Here is a 26,968-nt window from a genome sequence, read left to right as displayed (position 1 = left end):
GGAGGAAGACCTGGGTTGTTCCATCACAGACGAGACCTGGGGCAAGATATAAGCGAGAGCTGCAACTGTGCCCCAATGTGTGACAAATAAGGAGAACACATACAACATTTTATACCCCACCTTCCCAAAATTATTGTGATCAGAGGGATGACTTTCTGCACCTCTGATGGACCTGTGAAAAGGCCTAATAATTCTGGAAGGAGGTGCTGTCCTTGATTAGGGATATACCTAGTTCCCCATTACCTATGGACCCCCTGATGATTCTGCTAGGAGCGCAGGGGGAATAGGTTTATCCTATGAGGGGCTCTATTACTCTGCTAATTACTCACTTGTTGCTAGCTGCTCATATTGCTCTGGACAGAAGCAGGAAGACAGTGCAGCACCCACTTGTCAATGTTTGGTGGTACAAGGTTTGGGAGATAGCTGGAGCAGAAAAAGTTAGTGTTGTTTCTCTGCGGTCCATGAATAATCATGTTGCGACCTAGCTTCCCCTTTGATGGGAGATTTCCCACTTGGGCTGTAAGCCGCAACTGCTGAGATCCTTTTCTTTGATATGATGTCTAATAAATATGTTATCATTGGCGTATGACTTTCCTGATTCAGATGGCCTTCTTTGCTTGTTCCCTACTGCCCTACATGCGCGGCTGTGATATCATATTTGTGTTGCTGTGATAATACCCCCTTCGTGCATATCTCTCATGTTAGGTTGGTTGTATTTTGTTTTGATTTTTTTAACCTTTTGTATTGGAAAGAATTATAAATAAAGCCTTAACAAAAAAAAGATCTGGGGTGTCAGAGGGTAGGGATGCAATGCGTGTTAGGGAGAATTCTCTTATAAGGCTAATTTCCCAAACCTAGTGAGTCCCCCAGCAGCTTTGCTGGATTTTTGGGGTTTGTTTTGTTTTTCCTGCTAAGAGTGAGACTCTTTTCCTCCCACTCTTAGGCATGATTTGAGGTATGTCTTTGATTTTTGGTGTGCTTATGGGCTATGGGGTCTTTTACTCATAGGGTATCATCTGTTTTTTGTGTATGTGTTACACAGCACCCTCAGTGCAGTAACACAGGGGTGTCATAGTGATCCCCAAACATAGATTCCATACCCTCGAACTAACTACTGGCTCCCAGGGCATGTAAAGTCACCATTGACTTTACTAGTCCAAAATTGTGAACGGAACCAGTACAAACCATCATATTGTGGAAGTACTGGAAGGGGTTAATTTGATTGCCCCTGGGTCTGTTTCCAAGGGGGCACTTTCCAGTCCCCCCTTGTCGAGCTTCTGGCTGGTGGCAGTGGTTACCACGCAAAATATTCCACCGGAATATTTCCTATGGGATTTTCCCATTGATTTGAAACGCACCACTTTTTGGCGCAATGTTAAAGATACCGCCGGTTTATTTATTTAATATAAAATCACTGGTTGGGTCTTTTTGCCAGAACTCTTTTCTAAAATGGTGTTTGTATCCGTCTCTGTAACTCCAACCAAGGTCGGGCCCTTTGTTTCACTTTTTGGCGGGCTTCTCCACAGAAGCCCTCCAACTGGTGCCACTCTGTCTGGGTTCCACAGAATGTGTGGGTGGGGGATTTGGCACCCTGGACTGCATTGCCTTAGCAACCCAAGTCGCACTCTATTCTGATTGGGCCAGTGGTGAGCCGCCCGGCTCACCACTTAGCATGTTTGAGTGACAGCTAGGCTGTTGAATGGGGGGTTTTCTGCATAAAAGCAGGGCTTTTGGGACTGGATCTTCAGAAGGCGCCACAGGACCAAAGAAATCTGAAGAGGGGAGAAGCTGATCCATCTGCAACGACGACACCACTGGTGGAGCCCTGCTGCAACGACCTCACCACTTTCCGACGACAAGAGAAGATCTTCTGCTGAAAGAGTCTTCTTCCTCTGAGCTGGTGGGATCAACCAGTTCGCCATTTCGCCTTCCAGGACGTCTCTTGGTCGAATCGGCCGTGCCAAGCACCCCGGCGGCCGGATAGCCAAGCTTCACCACTGTGACCGCGAATACCAGGAACGCACCTTTTAACCGACGAACTCCGCGGCTGGTTTCTTCCCTGGGCAGTGCAACGACTCCAAGTTTCCTCCTCGACGAGATCCTCTCTTCCCCTGGTCACAACCACGAACTGCACCTGCTGCCAGGAACAACTGCCACCGCTGGAGCTTCCTCAACTTTAAAGTTACTGTGTTCCATCTGGCCTCCCTTTCTACGGTTTGCTAAAGGTGACCCTTAAATCCTTGGCTTTCCAACTGGGTTAGCACCCAGACCTTCTAACTTTACCTTGTGGAATCAACCCAACCTCTTTTGAACATTTCTACAAAGACTTGAATGCATTTCTCAACTGTTTGATCTTGGGCACATTTCACCTTGCTCCATTTAAAGTGGGCCTGGCCTATGAACTTTGGCTCTACAGTAGACTCTGCCTTCACTAACTTGTTTTGGTTCCATAAATATGTTGGGAACTGTTTTATTTTTATGACCTGCCTTTTTCTCTCCCTTTCAACTAATTATTGGAGTGCCATCTAAGTTACACGCTCACCTCTGTTTTGACAAAAAGTGGTGTTTTGACTTAGACTTGTCTAGTAATTTCTAAGGGGGGTGTGTATACTTTTCTGATTGTGTTGGAACTTGCTTTTGATTTATAGTGCTAGTGTATTTTCTAAAGTGTGTGTTAAATAAATAATTATATACTTTTGATAACAAGCTCTGGTCAGTGTTTGCTTGCTCTACTGTGTTTTTAGCCCTATTGTGTATCCTCTGTATACTGCCCTACTCTTCTTGAGAGAAGTCTGACTGCTCAGCCACAGCTACCAGGTACATCTGGGTGGTACAGACTGCTACCAATTGGGTTTACTGCTTACTCCTGTAGTCTTAATCTTTTTGCAGTGTTCCCCAAGGGAGCTGCACAGGATTCTGCCTAACAATGCGAGTGGGCAGAAAATGTATATGTAAACTGAATAGTGCTGCAGCAAGCATGCTTCATTGATGTACTTACCTTCAACTGAAAAGTGTTAATTCTCTCCCCCTTATAGCCCATCTAACATAGGCAAAGGTCTTAGAAAATAGCATGAAAATTGCATTGAGAAATTTGGGGCGGACTTCCATTTCTACAAGAGCTGACCATAATTACGATCTTGGAACTGCATCAAATGCAGCTTGTAAATAAGTGAATGCGAGTAAACCAATCTTTGGGCCTCATTACGACCCAGGCGGTGGGGGGTTAACGGCAGCGTAAACAGCGCCGGCCCTTACCGCCTGATTCCGAGGTCCCTTAGCGCCATGGAGGATTTAACACCTGCTTTTAGCAGGTGTTAAAATCCATGGCGCTAAGGGACCTTGTTGTTAATTACGCCACCGTAATTTACGGTGGCGTAATTAACGCCTTCCCCACTCCCATTATGCCCTATGGGGCAAAAATGGGAATGGGGAAGGGTAAATGGGGATTGGGGACTTACCGCCCCGCCAACCTCGGAATGGGGCGGTAAGTCCGCCAACCACCATGGCGTAAACGTAGTTTACGCCATGGTGGTAAAGGTACGACCCAGGCGGTAACTTACCGCCTGGGTCGTAATGAGGCCCTTTATCTAGCTTCCAACCAAAGGTTTCAGTGAAATGTATATTGTGTAGAGAAAAATGAGTTTTGGGAAATCATAAGTATGTACAATGTGTTATATCAATTATGTGATCTAAATTACACAGTATTTTGTGTCATTCGAAAAGCATTTTATATGTGTGCTTCTTTAAAACATATAGGCCCTCATTACGACCCTGGCGGAAATCGCGGTGCTAAATGCACCGCGGAGCACGGCGGAAAGCTGCCGATAGCGCCATGGAGGTTGGCGGATTTTCCGCCCCATGCCGACCTTGGCGGGGCGGTAAATCCCCATTCCCCATTTTACCCTTCCCCATTCCCATTTTTGCCCCATAGGGTATAATGGGAGTGGGGAAGGCGTTAATTGCGCCACCGCAAAATACGGAGGCGTAATTAACATCAAGGTCCCGTAGCGCCATGGAATTCTCCGCCCGGAAAAACCAGGCGGAAAACGTTCCATGGCGCTACGGGAACTCGTAGTAGGGCGGACGGGTCCGCCGCGAATAACGCTGGCGTAAACCCACTCCGCCAGGGTCGTAATGAGGGCCATAATGTACTTCCCTTTTGAAGTCTGCTTTTCTGCATTCATATTCCTTGTTTCCCCCTAGGAACTTGTCAAGCTCCTGCACAAGGCTCTCGAGGCAGCACAGCAAGAAAAGAGAGCATGCAGTGCCTACCTAACTGCACCGGAAGAAAAAGACAGGTTGGAGCTTGTGCGGCACAAAGTACGCCAGATCGCGGACCTTACCAAGCGAGTTGAGGAGCTAGAGCAAAGCAAGAGGAAACAGGAGGAAACAATTGGCCTACAAGAGAGAGACATTACTGAACTCAAAGAACATGTACAGATGCTGATGGAGAAGAACAGCTCCAAGCAGCAGGTCATCCTCAAACTTACTGAACATGTTTGTCAAAGTGCCTCCAGCCTTGAGGGTGATGCTGATATCAACCCTTCAGAGGCAATACATCAACATTACGAAAAAATGGAACATTTGAAGGTGGGAACTGTATATCTTTTCTTGTTTAATTCTGTGCATCATTGAGTGTTTTTCTCCACACAAAGGTGAACTTCCAAGAATTAACTTGCTCTAGATGTGTAAATACCAGCTAGAATAACTTCCCTGCAAATCGTCCCCTAGATCAGTGAAGTGTGTACTGAAGAGGTCGTGTGACTGGAATAACGTTGGTAGCATGACAAAGTCCCCTTATTCTGGGCACTTCCATGACATCTTTTGTCTTTGGGATTCTGTTTGCTTTTTTTTTGTCATTTCTCCTTTCGCTTCTGTGTGTTTTGTTGATGAGGGATATTTTACAGTGACTGGGATTAGAGCATTAATGTAAACGATAGCATTGTCTGGTCCAAATTTACTGCCAGTCTAAAGTTGAAAGTACTGTCACAAAGGTGACATGGAACAATAACCAGGCCGAGAGGAAAATATAAGTTAAACTTTGTTTCTTAATTGTCGGGAATATAAAACAGGGTAGCCAAAACAACAAACAGAATACTTGTAATGTAAATCAGGAAAACTAAATGAGTCTTCTCGTTACGTCGATATCATAAATCCGGGTTTTGTGGGGTATCTGCAACCCTTAATTTCCCTTCTCCGAAAGGGCATCTCCCTTTAGTCCAAATTTGGGCTTATGGGTTTTTCCGAAATCTCCTTCTCTGTTCTTCTTGGGGTTTCCTCACTTAATTCACAGTGTGTTTCCTTCCATGCATTTGACATTTCACTTGGTAGAATAAAACAGATCCATTTCTAATGTTTTAATACACATATTTTACTGTGCTACCTTTTAGGGATATTTATTATTTCTTACACTAATTTCTCCTCTAAAAGAGAATTATACATGCTTTGCCTAACAATGTTTCTATGTTAATTTCGGATCTTTTGTCGGGTTCACTGAGATGCAACGGTTTTCTAGAAAAAGTCAAACAAATGATAGAGCACAATGTTTTGTGAGGGAGATTTCCTGGGGGATGCGTCTTCGAAAGATAACAAAAATAGATGGCGGATTGTTGCATTCCGTAGGTGGAACAGTTGTGTGATTCTGGACACATCACCTTCTCTCTTTGCCGAAGTCCACTTAAGCGTCAAAATTGGAAATGCATAAAACAATAACTACTTTAAGAAGTGGTGCATAAAAACTAAACACACATTGGCAAAATCAGTAGTTTTTGTTTGGAAGAGGCATTCCTAAAATGGTCTGTGAGGAACGAGGAATTCAGGGGCAGTGAGGTACACAGGGGTTAAGGGAAAGAGTAGTGGTGAGGAAAGGAAAGGTACAGAGTAGCAAGGGAAAGGGGGTGGCGATTAGTGAGGAGTGGAGCTTCCATGGCACTAACTAACTACAGATGCACAAAGAGGGAGATAAAGGGTGCAGCAATGCACAGGATGGACAAAAATCACCATTCAATATTTCTTCATAGCATTTCAGGAGATGTACAGAAACCTGTATGACAGGAACTGAATCCACTAAAAACCATTTGAAAATAGTCAAATGGAGAAATGTATCAGGACACCCTACCATAATGTAAAACACCTGAGACAATAAAGGCTGGTTGCAGGTGGGGAGGGGGATGGTACAGCAGCTTGTGCTAATGAAACTTCCAATTGACATCTAAAATATGGTTTCTACTGGTTCCCGGTGCAACATATGGGTTTGAATAATGGAATTCACCTAATAAAATCAAAGTACCCTAGACCTTTCTTGAAAGAAATTCAGACGTTTCTCTCCTGCTTCCAAATTGGATTTTGGAAAGCAATGGGAACTACTTTGAGTGGACTCATTATTACTCATTTGCTGGCCGAGGTTAAGACAGGAAAAATTGGTACTATTTATATTGCGTCATTAGATATGAACCGCACATTTGGCAAAGTTGACTGGGAACGGTTATAGCAAACATTGCTGAATTGGAATATTGCAGCTCCTATTTTGAAGATTTTGGCAAGTTTACTTGCACATACTGATTTACGTATTTGGGTGAATCACCACGGTGCCCTGTCTAAAACCATTAACACATCCATTGGTTTAAGACAGTGGTGTGTACTAGCACCATTGCTTTTTAATTTGTATTTGGACGACTTGGAAGAACTATGGGAGAGAAATTCCACCATTCCAGTCAAATTGAGCGACCCTCTGATTAATTGGCTGGAATTTGCAGACAACTTTGTGTTTTTCAACCCGATCCCTATAGATCCAAGTCGAAGGTCGTTCTTTATAACAGAAATCGCAAGCCCAAGAAGACTATGATCTGAACTGTGGGGGAAGCAGGGCTAAGTATGGTTTTATCTCACATCACTGCACAAAGAAAGCCTAGAGCGAGACTTCGACTTAAAGAACAACCGTTACTTGCACAGATAAAAATAATTTATTGTAAACTGAACCTTTTCCTGTTTTCCTCTAATTCGTTTTTATGGTGCGAAAGTGGAACCTTCTTTGATCTATGGTCGAGAACTTTGTTGTCCTCCTATGAGATTATTATATGTTAATCTAGCAGAAATGTACAAATCACGCTCTATTTGTTCCATCAATGATTTTGTTCATAGAATGGCAGTTGTTCTGCAGTCGGTTGAATCATCCAAAGACAAGCTTAAGAACGTTCCACTTTCGGTCAAAAGGAAACGCTTTGAGATAGATTGGGCTCCAACTATAAGGTGTATGGGATCTTATAAACTTTATAAAGAATATACTATTATACCAAGGAAAAGAAACCATCTTTCCCCTTATTTGTCCTTGTTCCCTGATTCTAAGGCTTGTATGTCCTACATGCATTTCAAATATAACCAGTTCCCTACTTTAGATATTATCAACATTTGATGTCTCCTAAAGATTGTTTATGCCAATTGTGTGGGAAGCCAGAGACATTTGAGACTATTACTTAACATTTTATGGTGAAAAAACGTCTGACTTGTGTTTTTGCACTTTCATGTTTTTATTAATTAGTGGGGGGTAGACCTCTCTCCCCTGCTGGTGCCTCCCTCTGGAATGGCCTCCCTGACCCTCTCAAACTTGAGCCGGACCACTTGAAGTTCCAGAAGCAGCTCAAGACCTTTCTTTTCTCCACTGCTTTCTCTCTCTCTCGCCTGCTGACCTACATGTCTCCTGCGCCGACTGGTTGCTTAGCTACCCTCAGAGTCAACTGGGTGCCAGGCTCCTCCTTGATCAGTCTCCCCTGCACTGCCTCCAGGCCTACCGCCCACTTAGTGGCTGTAACTGTTACCCACAGCCCCCTGCCTCATTGCACTTACCCAGAGCAACGCTGCCCTGGCGGCACTTACTCAGAGCAATGCTGCCCTGATTGCACCCCGTCCCCTCCTCCCTGCCACTTCCCCCCTCCCTTCCCCGTGAACTTTACTTCATCGCAGATGCACAATCTGAATGACACAAGCCCTAGGCCTAGTAAGATTGTTTGCCTTATCATCCCTCTGTCTTCCCTCCCTTGGCTTGTTGCGCCTAGAAACACTACAGGCGAATTATAAATGGTATATCATATCATATCACATCATTAACTCGACTTTTACTGATGTAGTTAGCACTTTATGTTATTGGCTAATGGAGTGACACAGTACATAATTCCTATTATCATTGCTTAGATTTTTAGACAAAGCATTGCATTTTCTAAGGTAATTTGATTAGTTCTTATATTTGATTGTATTAATGAAAATGTTGTTCTTACTTATTGCTATGTGTTTATTGCTGTTTATTAATTTGTGAAAGGATTAAGTAATACACCATATCACAATTAAAATAAATGTTGACGTTTTACAGACACCCACCTGTGAGAAACTTGATCCAGTACAAACCATTTACAAATAGTCAACTGGAATGTATAACATGGCACCCTGCCTTAGGGGCAAAGCATGAGAAAGCAAACACTAATTATACCAGGTGTGAGATATCTGAGTTGTCTTCTACTGGATCCAGATGATGACATGTGCTACATTTGAGAATCAGATAACCTATAGAAGTGACAGAAATAAATAGCCACCCTCTGTATACAGAGTCACAAAATAATGTTGTGCAACACGTAACTTTCACTCTTTGTTCATTAAACGTGGAGCACACATATGGTCATAATTGCTCTTTCCGTACACCTTCAAAATGCATTTTCATAAAAAGACATTACATTTTACATACCAGCACTTTGTGAACATCTTTGCAGTTGTGTTCCTATTCTAATACATGTTTCTTACTTTCTATGTTTAAGTTGAGCTGTGCACCTTTTTTGTTTGAAATACAGCATAGGGAGGCAAACATAGACAAACAATGTCATCTTGCCTTAAAGTGTTGCATATCGTTGTGTATGGGTGTTGAGATTTTATTCCTGCAGAGGTGGGGAGTCAGGGGGTGAGCCAAATAGTGTTAGACCAGGGTGTGTCTGTGCAAAGGCTAGCCCTGAAAGCATCACATCAGAAACAACATTTCTGAACAAACGCATGGTCAAGCTGTAGTGTCATAGTTCTACGCCCTCTCACAACTCTCCTCCAATCAGAACTCGTGAACCTGTAGAAAGCTCTTCTTTTTCCTGTCAGATACCTCTTTCGCAGCTGCGCTGACTTCCAACTCTGCCAACTTATACCACACTTGACAACGCTCTTGAGCTAGCTGAAATTTCAAAGAAGAATCACTGATAATCTGCCGGAGATCCTATGGTGGCTTGACCTCCGCCCATGTAAGCAGATCAAAACTCAAAATAAGGGCTGGCATGAATGAAATCTCTCAATCAAAATAACTCAGATAACAGCACCTATGTCACAGTATTTGACATCGGAAATACATTTCAGTTTCAGCAACTGTAACTAGGTATAGGTGGTTTAAATGATAGTCATAGCACTCTACATTTATAATCTGGTGTGGGACTAATCTTCCCCTGTGCATCTTTAATATAGTCAAGACTTTCCTACAGGTTATTCTGAAAAATCTTAATTTGATGTCACAATCTAAGGCAAGCATTATTCTTGTTTAAAGCCTACTCACAAGAAGTGACACCAGCTGTTCTATAGGCTTGAGATAAAAATCTCTAAAGATTGATTCACTGGACCCTGTCTTCATGTTATCCTCTAGTGTACTCCCACTAGAAACACCTTAGATACCATTGTGCCTCTGGCTGAGTGTGTGCCGAAGCGTGTTTTGTCTACCTACGCACGCCTACGATAGAGTCGATCTCACCCAGCAGGTGAGGTTTGGCAATGAAACTGTTTGTGAGGCCCCTTTACAGCAATCAGAACTTGCCCTTTAGGATCAATTCGCAAGGCTTCTGTCAACTCTTCATAAGCTTTCAAGCAGGGTATTATGCAGAGTTTAGGATGATCCAGAAAATACTAAAATGAGAACACTCTAGAGAGTTTCATTTACTGCATCCCTAAATGTAAAATACAACCTCATCGTTTGTCCAAGATCTAGGCATCTACAAGACACCAAACATTGGAGCGTAGCCAACTTGAAAGTGCCAGTTGAAGAGACTGCCGTTCTCTGGCCATAAGAGAAACATGTGTAGCACCACATTGACTTTGCACACGGCTGAAAAGTGAGGTGGAAGAGGAACCTGTGGCGAGTCAGATATAGGAGACAGACTAGAAGACAAAAGGTTCAAACTCAGAGGTTTTATCAAAGGAAAGAATGCCTCACCTATCCCCGCAGCTATGGTGATGGGTTTCCCTAATCTTCCGAAAAATAAACAGGTGCTCGTCAGGATATCTTCCCGAAACTCAGTCCTCCATCCAAACCTAATCCACTCTAGTATCTAACTCTACCACTAATAACAAAGGAAACATAAACTTAGCCTAGGAAAATATTGATTCCTGCTTCTCTTGGCTTGTGGTGGATGGTTCCTGACAGCCACACATTTGTGCCTCTGGTTCCAGGCCTCAACCTGCTGGTACAGTTGAAAATAAGTCCTTTATCCTTCCTGCCTTTAGGGAATAGGGGACACCAGACCCCCACACAAATGTCCTTGTTAGTACAAATAGTTTGTTTCTCAATTGGAGTAACTGGTCCTATAAACTGGCTACTTGGTTTGTAAAATAGTCTCTGGACTTTTGGTTTGGGATCAGTTACTTGTTTACTGCTCCAGGGTGTGTCTCTTTGACCTGCTGGTTCTTCAGCCTGTCTCAATTTGGCAATGTTCTCACCCCTACGTGGGGTGCCTGGTTTCTCAGTTCTACGTCGACTATGCAGCCTCTCAGACCATCTAGCTTTCTTGCTGCTTTCAGCCCCTCGTGAGGAAATGTGTGCTTTAGCCCTTTGTTGGCTATCTGTCCTCTCTAGCCATCTAGTTTTCTTGTTGCTTTCACCCACATGTGGGGTATTTTGTGATTCAGCCCTGCACGAGCTATCTGGCCTCTCAGGCTGCCTGGACTTCGAGTCCCTCTCACCCACTGGTGCAGTGTTTTCCAGTGCCTTGGCGGCAGAGCACCTCGAGGGAGGCAGCTTCTCCAGGTGCTGCTGAACCGAGGTGCCAGAATCTTCTTGCTCGTGTCATCTGCTTCAGTTAATTCCGTCGGCGACCGACAGGACTTCGGCAATGTAGTTTCTGTACACCAGTCTTTTGGGTCTTCCGTGCCGTGGCAGCTCAGTATATTGCTGGCTTGGTGGTTCTGAGCTTGGTGGGCTCTCTGCCTCCCTGGGCTCTGGAGCATTCTGCGGCTCCGATTTTCCTCAGCCCACCATGCCGACTGGAGGCACGGCTGACTGCGTGGCCCTGCCTCCGGGATCAGACCTCTCGTCTGCACTCCAGTGCAGGCTATCACTTTGCTGATTTTTTTTCCCTCTACAAATGGACCTCAGCCTTCTTATGTTCCTCTCAGGAGAGGAGACACCATTGGTTATTTTCTTCAAGAATGGATTTGAACAGTGTGGGGTAAGGAACCAAGCCATTCAGTTTTAAAGGGCACTGCAAGTATTATACAGCTCAATCCCCATATAAACAGGACTTTGCTTTCAGAGGAGGTGTAGAAAAATCATTACTTGGAGATCCCTTGTCCTGTCCTCAATGGGGTCTTAAGCATCACAGGCTCACCTCCCTAGTCTCAGAGGTCTTAAGGGAGTCGTGCCATTGGAACTGGGTCACCAGCCTTTCCAAATTTGCAAAAAAGGCTCCCAAGTCTTCCCTTTCACTGTTTGGCTGTAACACTCTGTGAGGGTGGGTCCAGTTACTTGCACTGTTACCTAACCGGTCAAGACTATCCTGACTACGCTGTTCTGCCCTTACCTAGTTTTCAATAATTCTCTGTAAGAGACATTCGAAAAATATTTAGGCTTGAAACCCCCAGAGTATTATCCTAATTATCACTATCTCTGGTGACTGAAAGAAATGTGTGGGCCAAGGACCCAAACTCCTCCTCGTCTTCAGATGCACTTTGTTAGGGAGAATTCTCTTATAAGGCTAGTTTCCCAAACCTAGTGAGTCCCCCAGCAGCTTTGCTGGATTTTTGGGGTTTGCTTTTTTCTCCTGCTAAGAGTGAGACTTTTCCTCCCACTCTTAGGCATGATATGAGTGTCTTTGACTCTTTGTGTGCTTATGGGCTATGGGGTTTTCTTTCTACTCCACAGGGTATCATCTATTTTTTATGTGTGTGTTACACAGCACACTCAGTGCAGTAACACAGGGGTGTCATAGTGACCCCCAAACATAGACTCCATTCCCTGGGACTGACTACTGTCTCCCAGCGCGTGTAAAGTCACCATTGACTTTACTAGTCCTAAATTGTGAACAGAACTAGTACAAACCATCATATTGTGGAAGTACTGGAAGGGGTTAATTATATTGCCCCTCGGTCTGTTTTCAAGGGGGCACTGTCCAGTCCTCCCTTGTCGAGTTTCTGGCTGGTGGCAGTGGTTACCACGTGAAATATTCCACCGGAATATTCTCTATGGGATTTTCCCATTGATTTGAAACGCACCACTTTTTGGTGCAATGTTAAAGATACCGCCGGTTTATTTATTTAATATTAAATCCCTGGTTGGGTCTTTTTGCCAGAACTCTTTTCTAAAATGGCATTTGTGTCCGTCTCTGTAACTCTGACCAAGGTCGAGCCCTTTGTTCCACTATTTTGGTGGGCTTCTCCACAGAAGCCCTCCAAATGGTGCAACTCTGGGTTCCGCAGGAGGGGTGGAGGGGGGAATTGGCACCCTGGACTGTGTTGCCTCGGCAACCCAAGTCGCACTCTACTCTGATTGGCCCAGTGGTGAGCCGCCCGGCTCACCACTTAGCATGTGTGATTGACAGCTAGGCTGATGAATGGGGTTTTTTCTGCATAAAAGCAGGGCCTTTGGGACTGGAACTTCAGAAGTCGCCACAGGACCTAAGAATCCGAAGAGGGAAGAAGCTGAGCCATCTGCAACAACGACATCACCGGTGGAGCCCTGCTGCAACGACCTCACCACTTTCCCGACGACAAAAGAAGATCTTCTGCTGGACGAGTCTTCTTCCTCTGAGCTGGTGGGACCAACCAGTTCACCCTTTTCGCCTTCCAAAGACGTCTCTTGGTCGAATCACCCGTGCCAAGCACCCCGGTGGCCGGATAGCCAAGCTTCACCACTTTGACGGCGAATAAAAAGAACGCTCTGTTTTATTGACAACCTCCGTGGCTAGTTTCATCCCTGTGCAGTGCAACGACTCCACGTTTCCTCCTCGACAAGATCCTCTCTTACCCTGATCGAAACAACAAACTGCAACCACTGCCAGGAACAACTGCCACCGCTGGAGCTTCCTCTCTGTTTACGGTACTGTGTCCTGCCTGGCCTCCCTTTCTTCGGTTTGCCCAAGGTGACCCTTAAATCCTTGGCTTGCCAACTGCGTTGGCCCCAGACCTTCTAACTTTACCTTCTTGAATCGCCCCAACCTCTTTTGTACATTCTGCAAAGACTTTTAGTGCATTTTTAAATCGTGTGATCCTAGGCACATTTCGCTTTGCTCCCTTTAAAGTGGGCCTGGCCTATGAACTTTGGCTCTACAGTCTATACTGCCTTTATTCCCTTGCTGAGAACTACAAGTGTTGGGACCTGTTTTATTTCTATGCTCTGCCTTTTTCTCTCCCTTTAACTGAACTATTGGCGTGCCATCAGGTTATGCGCTCACATCTGTTTAACAAATCGTGGTGTTTTAATTCTGACTTGTCTAATAGTTATTAAGGGAGGTGTGTATACCTTGCCTGACTGTGTTTTAACTTGCTTTTTATATAGAGTGCTAGTATATTGCCTAAAGTGTGTTTTAAATAAATAATTATATACTTTTTATACAAAGCTCTGGTCAGTGTTGGTTTGTTCTACTGTGTTTTTAGCCCTATTGTGTATACTCTATATACTGCCCTACTCTTCTTAAGAGAAGTCTGACTGCTCAGCCACAGCTACCAGGTAAATCTGGGTGGTGCAGACTGCTACCAATTGGGTTTACTGCTTACTCCTATAGTCTTAATCTTTTTGCAGTGTTCCCTAAGGGAACTGCACAGGATTCTGCCTAACACTGGTGTACAGCGGTGGGATTTGTATTGAGTAAACATTTTAGAGTGCTTGTAAATACTTTAGTGCAACTAACCACAAAGCTTAGCACTGTAAAAGATATTTGTTAACAAGTCAACTATGGAAAGTTACAGCTAGGAGTCCCTTTCTGCAAAAATTGCTGATTGCTTAAGAGTTCTTTGTAGACATAAGAATCTCCCTGTAAAAGGCAAGAAAATGGAACTTATAGAAAGATTGTTCGAAAATCAAAGTCTGGGTAGAGGTTCTGAGGAGCCTACCTCCCCAGCAAATGTAGACAACAGTAATGATGGTAATATGGATCAAAGTATTGATAATATTGTTGTAGATTCAGAAGAGGAAAATGAGACTAATGTAACTATCCCTACTGGCCCTCTGCCTGCTCTAGCACCTCAAGCTGTGTCTACTGGTCCTTTGTCAGGTCCCACATTAAGTCCTGAATTCATTGAACTAGAAAAAATGAGACTTGAATTAGAGTTCAAAAGAATTAGTGCCCAATCTGAACGAAAGCACCAAGAACTAAGGCTCAGAGAAATGGAGCTCAAGCATCACCTAGAGATGAAGAAATTGTCTGTTGAAAATACTTCTCTCCCCGGATCCTCTAGGAGTTCCAGTCCCAAAAGACCCCGGATGCCTAAAGAGATGGTGGGTATATATGAACCTAAGTTGGATGCGTTAGATTGGTTGGCTATGTTTGAGTATAATCATGGGCTCCAGGACATCACAGGGAATCAGTTGCTTCCTTGGTTGTTCTCTAGGCTCCCCCGTGTTGCATCTGATGTGGTAATTAAGTTGGGGGAGGTGGATAGGATGGACTATGAATGTGTGAAGTTAGCTGTAATAGCTAGATTTGGGAAGACCCCTTCCCAGTACCTTAAGAGGTTTAGGACCCTCAAAAAGCATGATGGTACCCCTTGGGCTACCTGGGTGAATGAAAGTTTGAAGAACTTAGAGGGATGGATTAAGGGTTACAGAGTGAACACGTATGAGGGAATGAGAAATCTTGTGATGTTGGAGTCAATTTATGATGCCTGCTCTCTTGAGCTCAGATAGCACTTAGCTGATTCAAAGGAAATCGATCCTAGAAAGCTAGTTAAGGCTGCTCACTTGTGGGTTGCCAACAGGGATACTCACAAGGATTCAGGGGTCACTCAGAAAAAGGATAAGGGAAAGCAGCCACCAAAAGTGAATCCAGAGAATTCTAATACCTCCCATACCAAAGAGGGCCACAAACAACAAAATAACCAGGGTAAGCCACCAGGGAAACCCCATCAGGCTAGTGTACCCTCTGGTCACAAACCAGAAGGAGGTCAGAACAAGCCACCATTCCAGAGAGCATTTGGAACATGCTATCTCTGTGGGGCAACTGACCACATCAAAGGAGATCCCAGATGTAAGGGAAAACCTGCAGGGATCATCACAGTCTCCTTAGCCTTCACTCCTGAGGAGGAAGTACAAGTGGCTAGTGTTCACTTTGAAGTCTTTGCTGAAGAACCCTTGGGTCTTCAAGCAATTGTATTCTTAGAGCCCATGGGTCTGGTTAGCAGCCAGAATAGGGAAATCTATGACTTCCTACCAGCCAACTCTAAAATGTATTATATGGACAGTGTTCTTGTCAATGGCCAGGATACTCCTGCCAGGAGAGACACTGGGGCTAGCAGAACAGTAGTGGATGAAAGCTTTTTCAAACCTGAGGATGTGGCTAAGGCACCCAAAGGTCCCACTAGAAATTCTGGAGGCCCTGTCCAGATGGTTCCTATTCTACCAGCCCTCATTCAGTGTAATAACATGACAGTGAGGATCCCTGTCAGTGTTCAGACTGAGGTGCCTGGGAGAGTCCTGTTGGGGAATGATCTAAAAACTCTGGGAGTAGTATCCAGTACCCCCTGACCCCCCAGTATGGAGACACAGAACCTTTTCTAAAATGGCGTTTGTGTCCATCCCTGTAACTCTGACCAAGGTCGAGCCCTTTGTTCCACTATTTTGGCAGGCTTCTCCACAGAAGCTCTCCAAATGGTGCCACTCTGTCTGGGTTCCACAGGAGGGGTGGAGGGGGGAATTGGCACCCTGGACTGCATTGCCTCAGCAACCCAAGTCGCACTCTACTCTGATTGGCCCAGTGGTGAGCCGCCCGGCTCACCACTTAGCAGGTGTGATTGACAGCTAGGCTGATGAATGGGTTTTTTTCTGCATAAAAGCAGGGCCTTTGGGACTGCACCTTCAGAAGTCGCCACAGGACCTAAGAATCCGAAGAAGGAAGAAGCTGAGCCATCTGCAACGATGACACCACCGGTGGAGCCCTGCTGCAACAACCTCACCACTTTCCTGACGACAAGAGAAGATCTTCTGCTGGACAAGTCTTCTTCTGCAGCATGGGGTCTGGCAAGGATTCACATGCTCATGAATATTCCCCATCGTCAGGCCGGGGATACTCGGTAAAGAAAAAATCAGTATCAGTTTCATTTCTGATCTGCCTTTCTTAGTAGTAACCAATCACTGATCTCTGGGTCATACTGCCCCCAGCATATGACTGCCCTCTCCCTAAGCCCCTCCACTGGCAGCCATCCTCAGATTTTTACTGCACGCTCAAGTGTTGGGAGTCCTCGGGTTTAGCTGTCGAGCTTTTTGCTGCGTTTTCACGCTTTTTCAAAGAGATTTTCTAATTTTTCGGTCAAATAGAGCCTCAAGCTCCACCGTGTCTACATCCGATCAACAGGGACCCGTTTCGTATTTCTCTACGCCCCTCAAGGGTGAAGTTTACGTCGAGTTACGCTTCTTGGAGGAGTCCTTAAGTTTCTGTGGCCTACCCCGGACATGGCCCAGGAAATAGCAAGCTCGACGCCCGGAAAGCTGTTCAGGGTTTGACCTGGATGCCAGCTGCAGAATGTGTTCAAAGAGGACGAACATTCAAAGTGCCTCTACTGCCTTCATGGGGACAAAACGCACGTGGAGAAGGACTGTGCATTTTGCGGGAACATGTTGGAACAGACCATCAAGGATCGACATCTTCGTCTCTCCAACTGGCTGGAAGGAAAGAGCCTGTCAGGTGAGAAGAAGAAGAAGAAGTCTGAGCGGTCTTCTAAGTCCTGTGAGGGCGCCCCAGCAACGGGGGCCCAACCGAAGGCAAAGCACTGTGAGTCCGCAGGCACCGGGAGCGCCGACCAGTCGGGCTCCTCAGCTGCCAGGCAGGGCGCATCCTCTCCAGCACCATCAACCACAAGCTAACGCACTGGCTCAGGGAAGAGGAAAGCCGAGAACCCGGCGAAGCTTCTGGAGAGGCCACGGTCGGTCTCGAAGGATCCAGCCGAGGGGGACCGAGGCGGTGACCCTCCCCCCAAGGTGAAGGCCACAGGCCTGCAGAAGGTGATGAAGGCCTTGATTCACCCGGCTAAGGCCTCTATCGAGGAAGTCGCGGCGGCCCTGGCGCAGCCTAGGGAGGCTACACCAGTGGAGGTGACCTCGGGGCCCAGAGTTTCTCTGCCACCGCGGAGGGAAGCCTCTTTCAGGCCCATCGAGAAGACCCCTGTGAAGACCCCGGCGGAAAAAGAGGGGGGGGGAGCCCGTGGCCATTGTGGACACGGACACAGCCTCCGAGGAGGAACTAGCTGAAGTCTTGGAGGGCCTCGACAAGGGCGTCGGCCCGGTCCCACGGGAGGGATCCCGACGAAGAGGACGACGAGAGTGACGGCGGCGCCGGCGAGTTTCCTAGTCAACCGTCACTTCCGGAGCCTCAGGACAACTCGGCGCCCATTTTGTTGGCAATACAATCCTTATGTTCAGAGATAAGGACGAGATTGCCCCTACCACCGCCGGAGGAGCCGGAACCAGGACCGACGGAGGAGCCAGAGCCAGGCCCGTCGGGAAGTCCCCCAAACAAGAGAAGACAGACCCATCCAGGCCCACCTTTTCAGCCCTCGCGGCCTGCTCAGCCTTTGCCCACGTCCCCCGTACCTGGGGATGATACGGGAACGGACACGGCCACGACGGGTATGGATGATGACGGGATGGAGCTCCCATCGCCTCCAGCCCGGGCCTCGCCGCCCGACGAGATTGGGTCTTTCCACGCTATGATCGCCAGGGCATCTGAGCTTTTTCAGCTCTGCCCCGAAGAGAAGAAGAAGGAAGGTTTCCTTTACCAACGGCGCGAGGCCAAGAGGAAGACAGTCCTCGCCGTGCCTCTGTTGGATGACATCTGGGACGAGGGTCTCACCCTTCTCAAGAACCCATCTACGACACCTGCCAAGAGGGATCGGTACGAGAAGAAGCAACCGGGTCCCCGACGTGGCCCCTTTGTGCCTTAGGGCACAACCGACCCCTGACTCGGTCGTCTCAGCGGCGGCCAAGAAGAAAGCAGGGGGGCATCGGCCTCAACGTCAACTTCCCCGCCGGACGGCGAAGGAAAGAAGCTGGATGCAATGGGACGACGAGTCATCTCGTCGGCGGCAACAACGATTAAGGCGGCCAACGCCTTCGCGATCGTGGCCCGCTACGACAGGGAATTATGGTACAAGATCGCCCCCCTGTTGGACTTCCTACCGGACGACAAAAGGGCTGAGGCCCTGGAGATCTTGCAGGAAGCTGAGGTGGCGTCGGACCACGCCATAACGGTGGCAACGGACATTGCCGACACCGGTTTCCGCCAGCTAGGCAACGGCGTTTGCCTCAGACGACGAGGGTGGCTCAAGGCAACTGATTTCCGCCAGGACGTACAAGCCAAGGTTTTGGACATGCCGTTCGACGGGAACAACCTGTTTGGGAAAACAGTGGATGAGTCCCTCCAAGCCATCAAGGTGGACACAGAGACAGCTAAGGCCCTAGGAGTTCAATGAAAGCTGGCCTTTCGGAGCTCCGTAGGCAAGCAGGGTGCCTCCAAGGGATTCGGCGGTGGCTCCTCTACGTACCGCCAAGCGGCCCACTCCTCGTCGCAGGAAGCCTGTAGAGGACGAGGCAAGTCGGGTGGATCCCTCCGTTGTCGCCAGGGAGGCCAAGGCGGCAAGGCGTCCTCCAAGCAAGATTGAACCGACCGTGGCGTCGGGGCCCCACCAAAGCACCCCGGTGGGAGGCCGGCTGGCGAAGTTCATCAGCGTGTGGGAGTCCATCTCCACCGACTGTTGGGTGCTGGACGCCCTGGCCCAGGGGCACACCCTCGAATTTCTAAAAAAGTGCACCCCCATTCCTCCAGTGGCCAGGAAAGAAAACCACGTCCCTCAACTACTGTTGGAGGTAAGGCCAATGCTCAAGAAAGGTGCCTTCGAGCTCGTCCCAAAGAGGCTCTGGAGCTCTGTAGTATACTCAAGGTACTTCCTCGTGAAAAAGAAGACAGGAGGGTGACGACCCATCCTGGACCTGCGACGACTGAACAAGTACATCAAGGCACAGAAGTTCCGGATGGTCACCCTCCAGCACGTGCTGGGACAGCTGGAGGAGGGCTGTTTCCTGTCGTCGTTGGATTTGGAGGATGCATACTTTCACATTCCAATTCTAAAAGGACACCGGAAGTTCCTCAGGTTCGTGGTCCAAGGGCAGCACTACCAGTTCAAGGCCCTCCCGTTCAGATTGAAATCGGCACCCAGGGTTTTCACCAAGTGCCTTGCTCCAGTGGCGGCGCGGCTGCGCCTGCAGGGGATCCACATCTACCCCTACCTGGACGATTGGCTCATCCGCGCAAGGACAAAGGAGCTCGCCGTAGAACACACAACGAAGACAGTCCAGCTGCTCACGGACCTGGGGTTCTCCATCAACTTCCCCAAGTCCCACCTGGTCCCCTCTCAAGTCGCACTGCTTCTGGGAGCCAAGCTCGACACAGTGGCAGGTCTGGCCGTGCCATCGGAGGAAAGGACAAAGGCCATCCTAGGCAAGGTGCAGCGTCTGCTGGCCACAGACGTGGCCAGGGTGAGGTCCATAAAGTCCCTCCTCGGGATGATGTCCTCTTGCATTTAACTCGTGCGCCTGTGTAGGCTTCGGATGCGCCCTCTACAGGAGTTCCTCAACGCCCGCTGGATTCAAGCGGCGGGCACCTTCGAGGACAGGATCCCTCTCAACGAGACCTTCCGACGAGCGATCCGGTGGTGGGGCACCCGCGCTCATCTAGCGGCAGGGACAGACTTTCAGACCCCGGCCCACCAGGCGACGGTGACGACGGATGCCTCCCTGGAGGGGTGGGGAGCGCACACCGGAGATCTTCACGCGTGAGGCCTTTGGCTCCCGGAGGAGAAGCTGCTCCACATCAACATCCTGGAGCTGCGGGCAGTGTTCTGGGCCCTTAGGTTCTTTCTCCCGTCCCTCAAGGGCAAGGGGTGAGGATCTTCGTCGACAACACCACCACGATGTTCTACATCCGGAAGCAGGGCGGAACTAGATCCCCAGCCCTATCCAAGGAAGCCCAGGATCTGTGGCATTGGGCCGTTGCTCAAGGGATGTTTCTGGTGCCGTTTCATCTGGCAGGGATAAAAAACACCATCGCCGGCTCCCTCAGCAGAGAGCTGCGCTCGTGCCACGAGTGGGAACTACGCCAGGATCAAGTGTACCGACTCTTTCAGCGATGGGGCAAACCCCAGATCGACTTGTTCGCGACGGCGACGAACTCCAAGTGCCAGAGGTTCGCCAGCAGGTTTCCCCAACTGAGGTGCATGGGCGATGCTTTCTTGTTCCCCTGGGACAGCCTGTTCCTATATGCGTTCCCTCCGTTGCCGTTGCTGCTCCGACTCATCAACCAGCACAAGAGGTCCTGGTGCCTGATGATCCTCGTCGCACCGGCGTGGCCGAGCCAGATCTGGTTCTCGGACTTTCTGGACTTTTCTGCCTCCCTACCGGTCAAGCTGCCGACGGGCGCAGATCTTCTTTCCAGAGAAGGAGGCGTCATCCTTCATCACGACCCGGTGTCGCTGAACTTGCAGGCCTGGCTCCTGCAGCACTAGAGTTTGGAGGGTAGGATATCCCGGCTGACTGCAGAGAGGTTCTTGCAAAGGGCAGGGCGTCCTCAACTCTCAAGTTCTACGGACATAAGTGGAAGAGGTTCTCTGTCTGGTGCCGTGCGCAGAAGATTAACCCTCTGCGGATTATGGCCCCTCAAGTACTGCCGTACCTACTGTTGCTGTCCAAGGCTGGACTAGCTCACGCTTCCATCAAGATACATCTGGCTGCGATCTCCCGATACACCAGAACTACGGGACGGGCGTCCTTGTGGTCTCATCGCCTGGTGAAGGAATTTATGAAGAGACTGTTCCGATCGTTCCCACCGGTGAAGGCTCCTGCCCCGGCGTGGGAACTCAACGTGGTGCTGTCTAGGCTCATGGGGGCGCCATTCGAGCCTCTGCATTCAGCGCCATTGAAGTTCCTGTCGTGGAAGACAGCATTTCTTGTGACCATCACCTCTGCACGACGAGTGGGAGAGATCCAGGCCCTATCCTGCAAGTCTCCATACTTTCCTTTTCACGACACAAGGGTGGTTCTGAGGACGCACCCCTCCTTTATGCCCAAGGTGCCGTCGGACTTCCACCTCAACGAGCCCTTGGTGTTACCAGTTTTCTTCCTGTTGCCTTCGTGGCCGGCTGCGAGGACTTTGCACTCGCTGGACGTGGCTAGAGCGCTGAAGTTCTACGTGGACCGCACAAAGAGTTTTCGGAAGACGTCACAGCTGTTTGTGAACTTTGGACCTGTGAACCAAGGGAAGGCTCTCTCGAAGGCTTCCATTTCTAGATGGCTCTCCGGCTGCATCATGCACTGTCACTGGTTGGCAAACCGACCGTTGCCCGGCCGTCCGAGAGCCCATTCGACCAGAGCGATCGCTGCTACCACAGCGTCGCCCGGGATTCCAGGGAGGTGTCCAGAGTCGGCCAAGCAGTGCTGCGCAACCTGTTCGCCTGAAGGTGGGCCTGGTGAGGAGGTAAGAGTGCTTAATGTTGAGTTTATGTAATGCTTAATGTTGAGCCTTTGCCACCTCCCGTGGTTGTGCATGTGTGTACTGCTATGTATTCTTATATTCATGAGCATGTGAATCCATGCCAGACCCCATGCTGGAGAAGGAACAAGTTACTTACCTGTAACTGTTGTTCTCCAGCATGGGTCTGACATGGATTCACATACAAACCCTTCCTCCTTCCCCTCTGCGGCTCTTCACTTGGTCATACTGCCACTGTACGTGCTACCAAATCTGAGGATGGCTGCCAGGGGAGGGGCTTAGGGAGAGGGCAGTCATTGGCTGGGGGCAGTATGACCCAGAGATCAGTGATTGGTTACTACTAAGAAAGACAGATCAGAAACGAAACTGATACTGATTTTTTCTTTACCGAGGATTCCCGGCCTGACGACGGGGGAATATTCATGAGCATGTGAATCCATGCCAGACCCATGCTGGAGAACAACAGTTACAGGTTAGTAACTTGTTCCTTCCTCTGAGCTGGTGGGACCAACCAGTTCGCCCTTTTTGCCTTCCAAAGACGTCTCTTGGTCGAATCGCCCATGCCAAGCACCCCGGCGGCCGGATAGCCAAGCTTCACCACTTTGACCGCGAATAAAAGGAACGCTCCTTTTTATTGACAATCTCTGCGGCTGGTTTCATCCCTGTGCAGTGCACCACCTCCATGTTTCCTCCTCGACGAGATCCTCTCTTCCCCTTGTCGAAACAACGAACTGCAACCACTGCCAGGAACAACTGCCACCGCTGGAGCTTCCTCTCCATTTAAGGTACTGTGTCTTGCCTGGCCTTCCTTTCTTCGGTTTGCCCAAGGTCACCCTTAAATCCTTCGTTTACCAACTAGATTGGCCCCAGACCTTCTCACTTTACCTTCTTGAATCACCTCAACCTCTTTTGAACATTCTGCAAAGACTTTTAGTGCATTTTTAAACCATGTGATCCTGGGCACATTTCGCTTTTCTCCCTTTAAAGTGGGCCTGGCCTATGAACTTTGGCTCTACAGTCTATACTGCCTTTATTCCCTTACTGAGAACTCCTAAAAGTGTTGGGACCTGTTTTATTTCTATGCTCTGCCTTTTTCTCTCCCTTTAACTGAACTATTGGCGTGCCATCAGGTTATGCGCTCAAATCTGTTTAACAAATCGTGGTGTTTTAACTCTGACTTGTCTAATAGTTATCAAGGGAGGTGTGTATACTTTACCTGACTGTGTTTTAACTTGCTTTTTATTTAGAGTGCTAGTATATTGCCTAAAGTGTGTTTTAAATACATAATTATATACTTTTTATACAAAACTCTGGTCAGTGTTTGTTTGCTCTACTGTGCTTTTAGCCCTATTGTGTATATTCTGTATACTGCCCTACTCTTCTTGAGAGAAGTCTGACTGCTCAGCCACAGCTACCAGGTAAATCTGGGTGGTGAAGACTGCTACCAATTTGGTTTACTGCTTACTCCTTTAGTCTTAATCTTTTTGCAGTGTGCCCTAAGGGAACTGCACAGGATTCTGCCTAACAAACTTGTATCAGACACAGACCTTACCTTACTTCTTTGAGTGCAACGCGATGTGAAGAGGTAAGGCTGTCCCTATCAGAAGCCACCTTGCCCACTGCTCTGGAATATGGATCAGGGCACTGTGGTGCGTCGGAAGAAGGAGTCAGACACTTTGAGGACATTATGTACTCTTTTTAAATAGGAATTATAAGAATAATATGTCACGAAGTCCAAATTAAATATGTCCTCCATCCCAACTAACTCTAACTGACCCTACCACTTCATATAACTAAAGTAAATAGGCCAAGAGAATGTCTCTTCGTCTCCTGCCTTCTCTTCTTTTCACATAGGGGGTCATTCCGAGGTTGGAGGTAAGTATTGGTTTTTACCGGCATGGCGGAAAGAGCGAGTCCGATCTGGTACCACGCTGCTATTTACAGGCTATTCCGACCTCGCGGGCACAAGCTTTCCGCCATGCCGGTAAATCCCCTAGCGGCATACCGCTAAAGGGCCCGTTAAACCCCTTACCGGCATGAAGCAAGACGTTCTTAACAACACCACCATCGAAGCTTCGCCGTCCGTAATTAGCGGTGACGGTCACCGCTAATTAACGGATACGGAAATTACGTCATCGCACAGGAACGGGAAGGAGCGCGGTGGCCATCTTTAAAATCACAATCCATTGCCATCCTCTCCATACAGGACCCGGAGGCATGTACCGAAGAGAGAAATTTGCATTCGAGACCAGCATCATGCCTAAAGCACTAAAAAAGGGGGCCGCACGCATAAGAAAGGAGCGCTTTACCCAGGATGAGCTCCAGATACTGGTGGACACCCTGCATGAACATGCAGACACTGTATTCAGCAGTGAAATGCGTAGGCCCACCGTCGTCAGGAAGAAAGAGATCTGGGCCTTGGTAGCACAGAGGGTGAGCGCCGTAGGAAACACCCCCCGCACCACCAATGATTGCCGGAAAGGGTGGGATGACCTCCGTCTCCGGGTGCGGGCCATCCTCTCGGCAAACCGAAGTCAGGCCCTGAGACAGGAGGAGGGCCAGGTTCCCCCATTAAAATGATGCCGTGGGAGGAAACGGGCACGGCAATGATGGGCACAGAAGCCATAGAAGGGGTTGGCGAAATGGAATGCGGTGCAGCGTCATCCGCTGATGGAGGTGAGTGCCATGATTCAAGACAGAATATGCATTCCTAATGTAAGTCACTGCCAAGGGCTGGGCAAGGTGTCACGTCATGGTTGGGCAAACCCCCCTCCCCAATGAAATCATGCCCTAACAAGTGGGACCCAGTCTGATGTCAGGTGCAAGGCTGTAACCCTTTTGGCCCATACCACACAAATAGGCCGAATCTGTGAGGCACACGGGGCAGTGATTGTAAACACTGTGAATGTGAGTCATCACAGTATGCCGCCAACATGTGTGACCCAGACATCTGCATGCATTTAGCATCCAAGCCCAGATCCCTGTCCCACTCACCACCCAAATGTCCACAAAACGCTGCAATCCCATTGTGATACCATACAAATCATTGCTCATGCCGTCTCTCTCTTCCCCCCCACAGGCAGCGGGCTTGACAGCGAGGACAAGGAAAGCACCCGGGCCAGTACCTCCAGTGGCAGAGGCAGGGGCAAACATACACCTGCAAGCAGGAGAAAAACACAAGCCACACCACCTGCTCCTGCAACCCCCATGGAGGGTGCACAACCCCCACATGCACCCCTACCCATGCCTGCAGTGCCGCTGGACACGTGCCCCACGCTGCACTCAGAGGAATCCAGTGTGGCTGGGGAGCATGCAGCCATGTGCCTCCTCGATGTTCCAGACAGCCCACCATCAATTTCCGGAGCCAACGCGGAGGATACCAATGACATTGCCCATGCCCCTGACACACCATCATACAGCCAGGTGGCACACAGCGACTCCGGGGAGAGTGACACCCCGGGGCTCACAGGGCAAGGATTACAACCTGCCTGTCCTGAATCCCCTTCCCCTGCAGACACTCTGGAAAGGCCTGCAGGCCCAATACCAAGCCTGCCAAGCACATCGGCCACATCGGCCACAGATGTATTGCCCTCCCAGCACCTCACAGGCCTCATTGAGGAGTTCATCAGGGACAATCGTGATTCTAGGTTGGAGTGGCACAATGACCTTCAGGCTCTGGGAGAGGTGATCACGGCGAACACAAACCGGCTCTGCGAGGTGCTGGGCCGGATCGCAGATGCCCTGGAGGCAGCACACCCCACACCACAGCCCGAGCGGGTGGACCCACCCTCCCAAATCTCGTCCACGCAGACTAGCCCGGTCCGACGCTCACTGCGTACATTGCGCCGCCACGACATGGATCCCCCTGGCTCTGGGAGTGCACGTTGACCATGCTGGCACACACATGTTGCCTATGTTGTACCAATGGGACTATTGTGGGGTTGTTGTGGGGGGAGGTGGAGGGAGGTGAGGGTGTGTGTGGGAGTTGGGGGGAGGAGGGTGAGGGTGGAGGTTTTGTTGTACACATTTGAACATTATTACTCAATACACTGGTTGATCATCCCTAAGAAACAGAGTGGACATTGATCATTGTGCATGTGCCCTTTAATGTCTCACAGTGCATGGTGTACATGTACCCCCACACCCAGTGCCCAATGTCCTGTTATCCTCACACCCTCAGCTGACTTGTGAGTCAGAAATATTGTCCAATCAATGATTGCCGCACGGAACGTCCCTCCTGTGCATCGGCACCGTGATGCTGTCCTGTCATTCCTTCCTCCTCCCCCTCATCATCATCTGGTGGTAGCAGTTCCACGTCAGGGGGCAGTGGCACGGTCCGACAGATGCACATGTTGTGCAGCATTACACATGCCATGGTGATCTTGGACACCTTCTCGTGGCTGTAGATGAGTGTCCCACCCGAACGGCTGAGGCAACGAAATCGTGCCTTCAACAGGCCGAAGGTCTGCTCTATCACCACTCGTGTACGGGTATGGGATCTATTGTAGTCCTCCTTGTGCCTGTTCTGTGGGTTGCGGACCAGGGTCATGAGCCACGGCTTCAAAGGGTAGCCAGCATCACCTGCATGAGAGTGGAATGAAGGTAAGTGTTTGTACATTCATGGTGCAGAACTGTACTAGTCTCACATGGCAGCAGGTGATTACTGGCCATGCACACATGTCCCAGGATACAGTCACCCCATTACTGGCCCGGGTATGTGTCCTGTGCAATGGATGATGGAGGGGGTAGCTTCTTCCTGATGGGTCATGGTGTGCACTCATGTCTTGGTGCATGTGCGTCGTATATGCATGCAGCAGTGTTGGACTGCATTCATTGATCTCATGCGCGAGATTTGGTGACAGGGGGGTGTTGGCTGTAGTTGGTAGCATACTCGTCATTCTGCACTGATCCCTACCATGGTGACTTGCAGCAATCCTATGGGGGTGCTGGACCAGTGACACGCTGTGATATCCCTGTTAGACTCACTTCTATGCACT

General features: G+C 48.7%; 1 protein-coding gene across 4 annotated transcripts in view; it reads left to right on the top strand.

The window, feature by feature from the left end:
- The window catches only part of TBC1D2 (TBC1 domain family member 2), a 1,652,487-nt gene that overhangs the window by 1,095,959 nt on the left and 529,560 nt on the right, over positions 1–26,968 (top strand). For all 4 annotated transcript variants that reach the window (XM_069630602.1, XM_069630605.1, XM_069630603.1 and 1 more), the window contains one exon: positions 4,204–4,590. In XM_069630602.1, the coding sequence (XP_069486703.1) occupies positions 4,204–4,590 (387 nt within the window). The remainder of the gene's footprint in view (positions 1–4,203; positions 4,591–26,968) is intronic.

The sequence above is a fragment of the Ambystoma mexicanum genome, chromosome 6q (assembly GCF_040938575.1).
Source record: "Ambystoma mexicanum isolate Mex_15411 chromosome 6q, UKY_AmexF1_1, whole genome shotgun sequence".
In the NCBI taxonomy this organism is placed as follows: domain Eukaryota; kingdom Metazoa; phylum Chordata; class Amphibia; order Caudata; family Ambystomatidae; genus Ambystoma; species Ambystoma mexicanum.
Note: the sequence above shows the minus strand (reverse complement) of the source record. Positions and strands in the feature narration are given on the sequence as shown.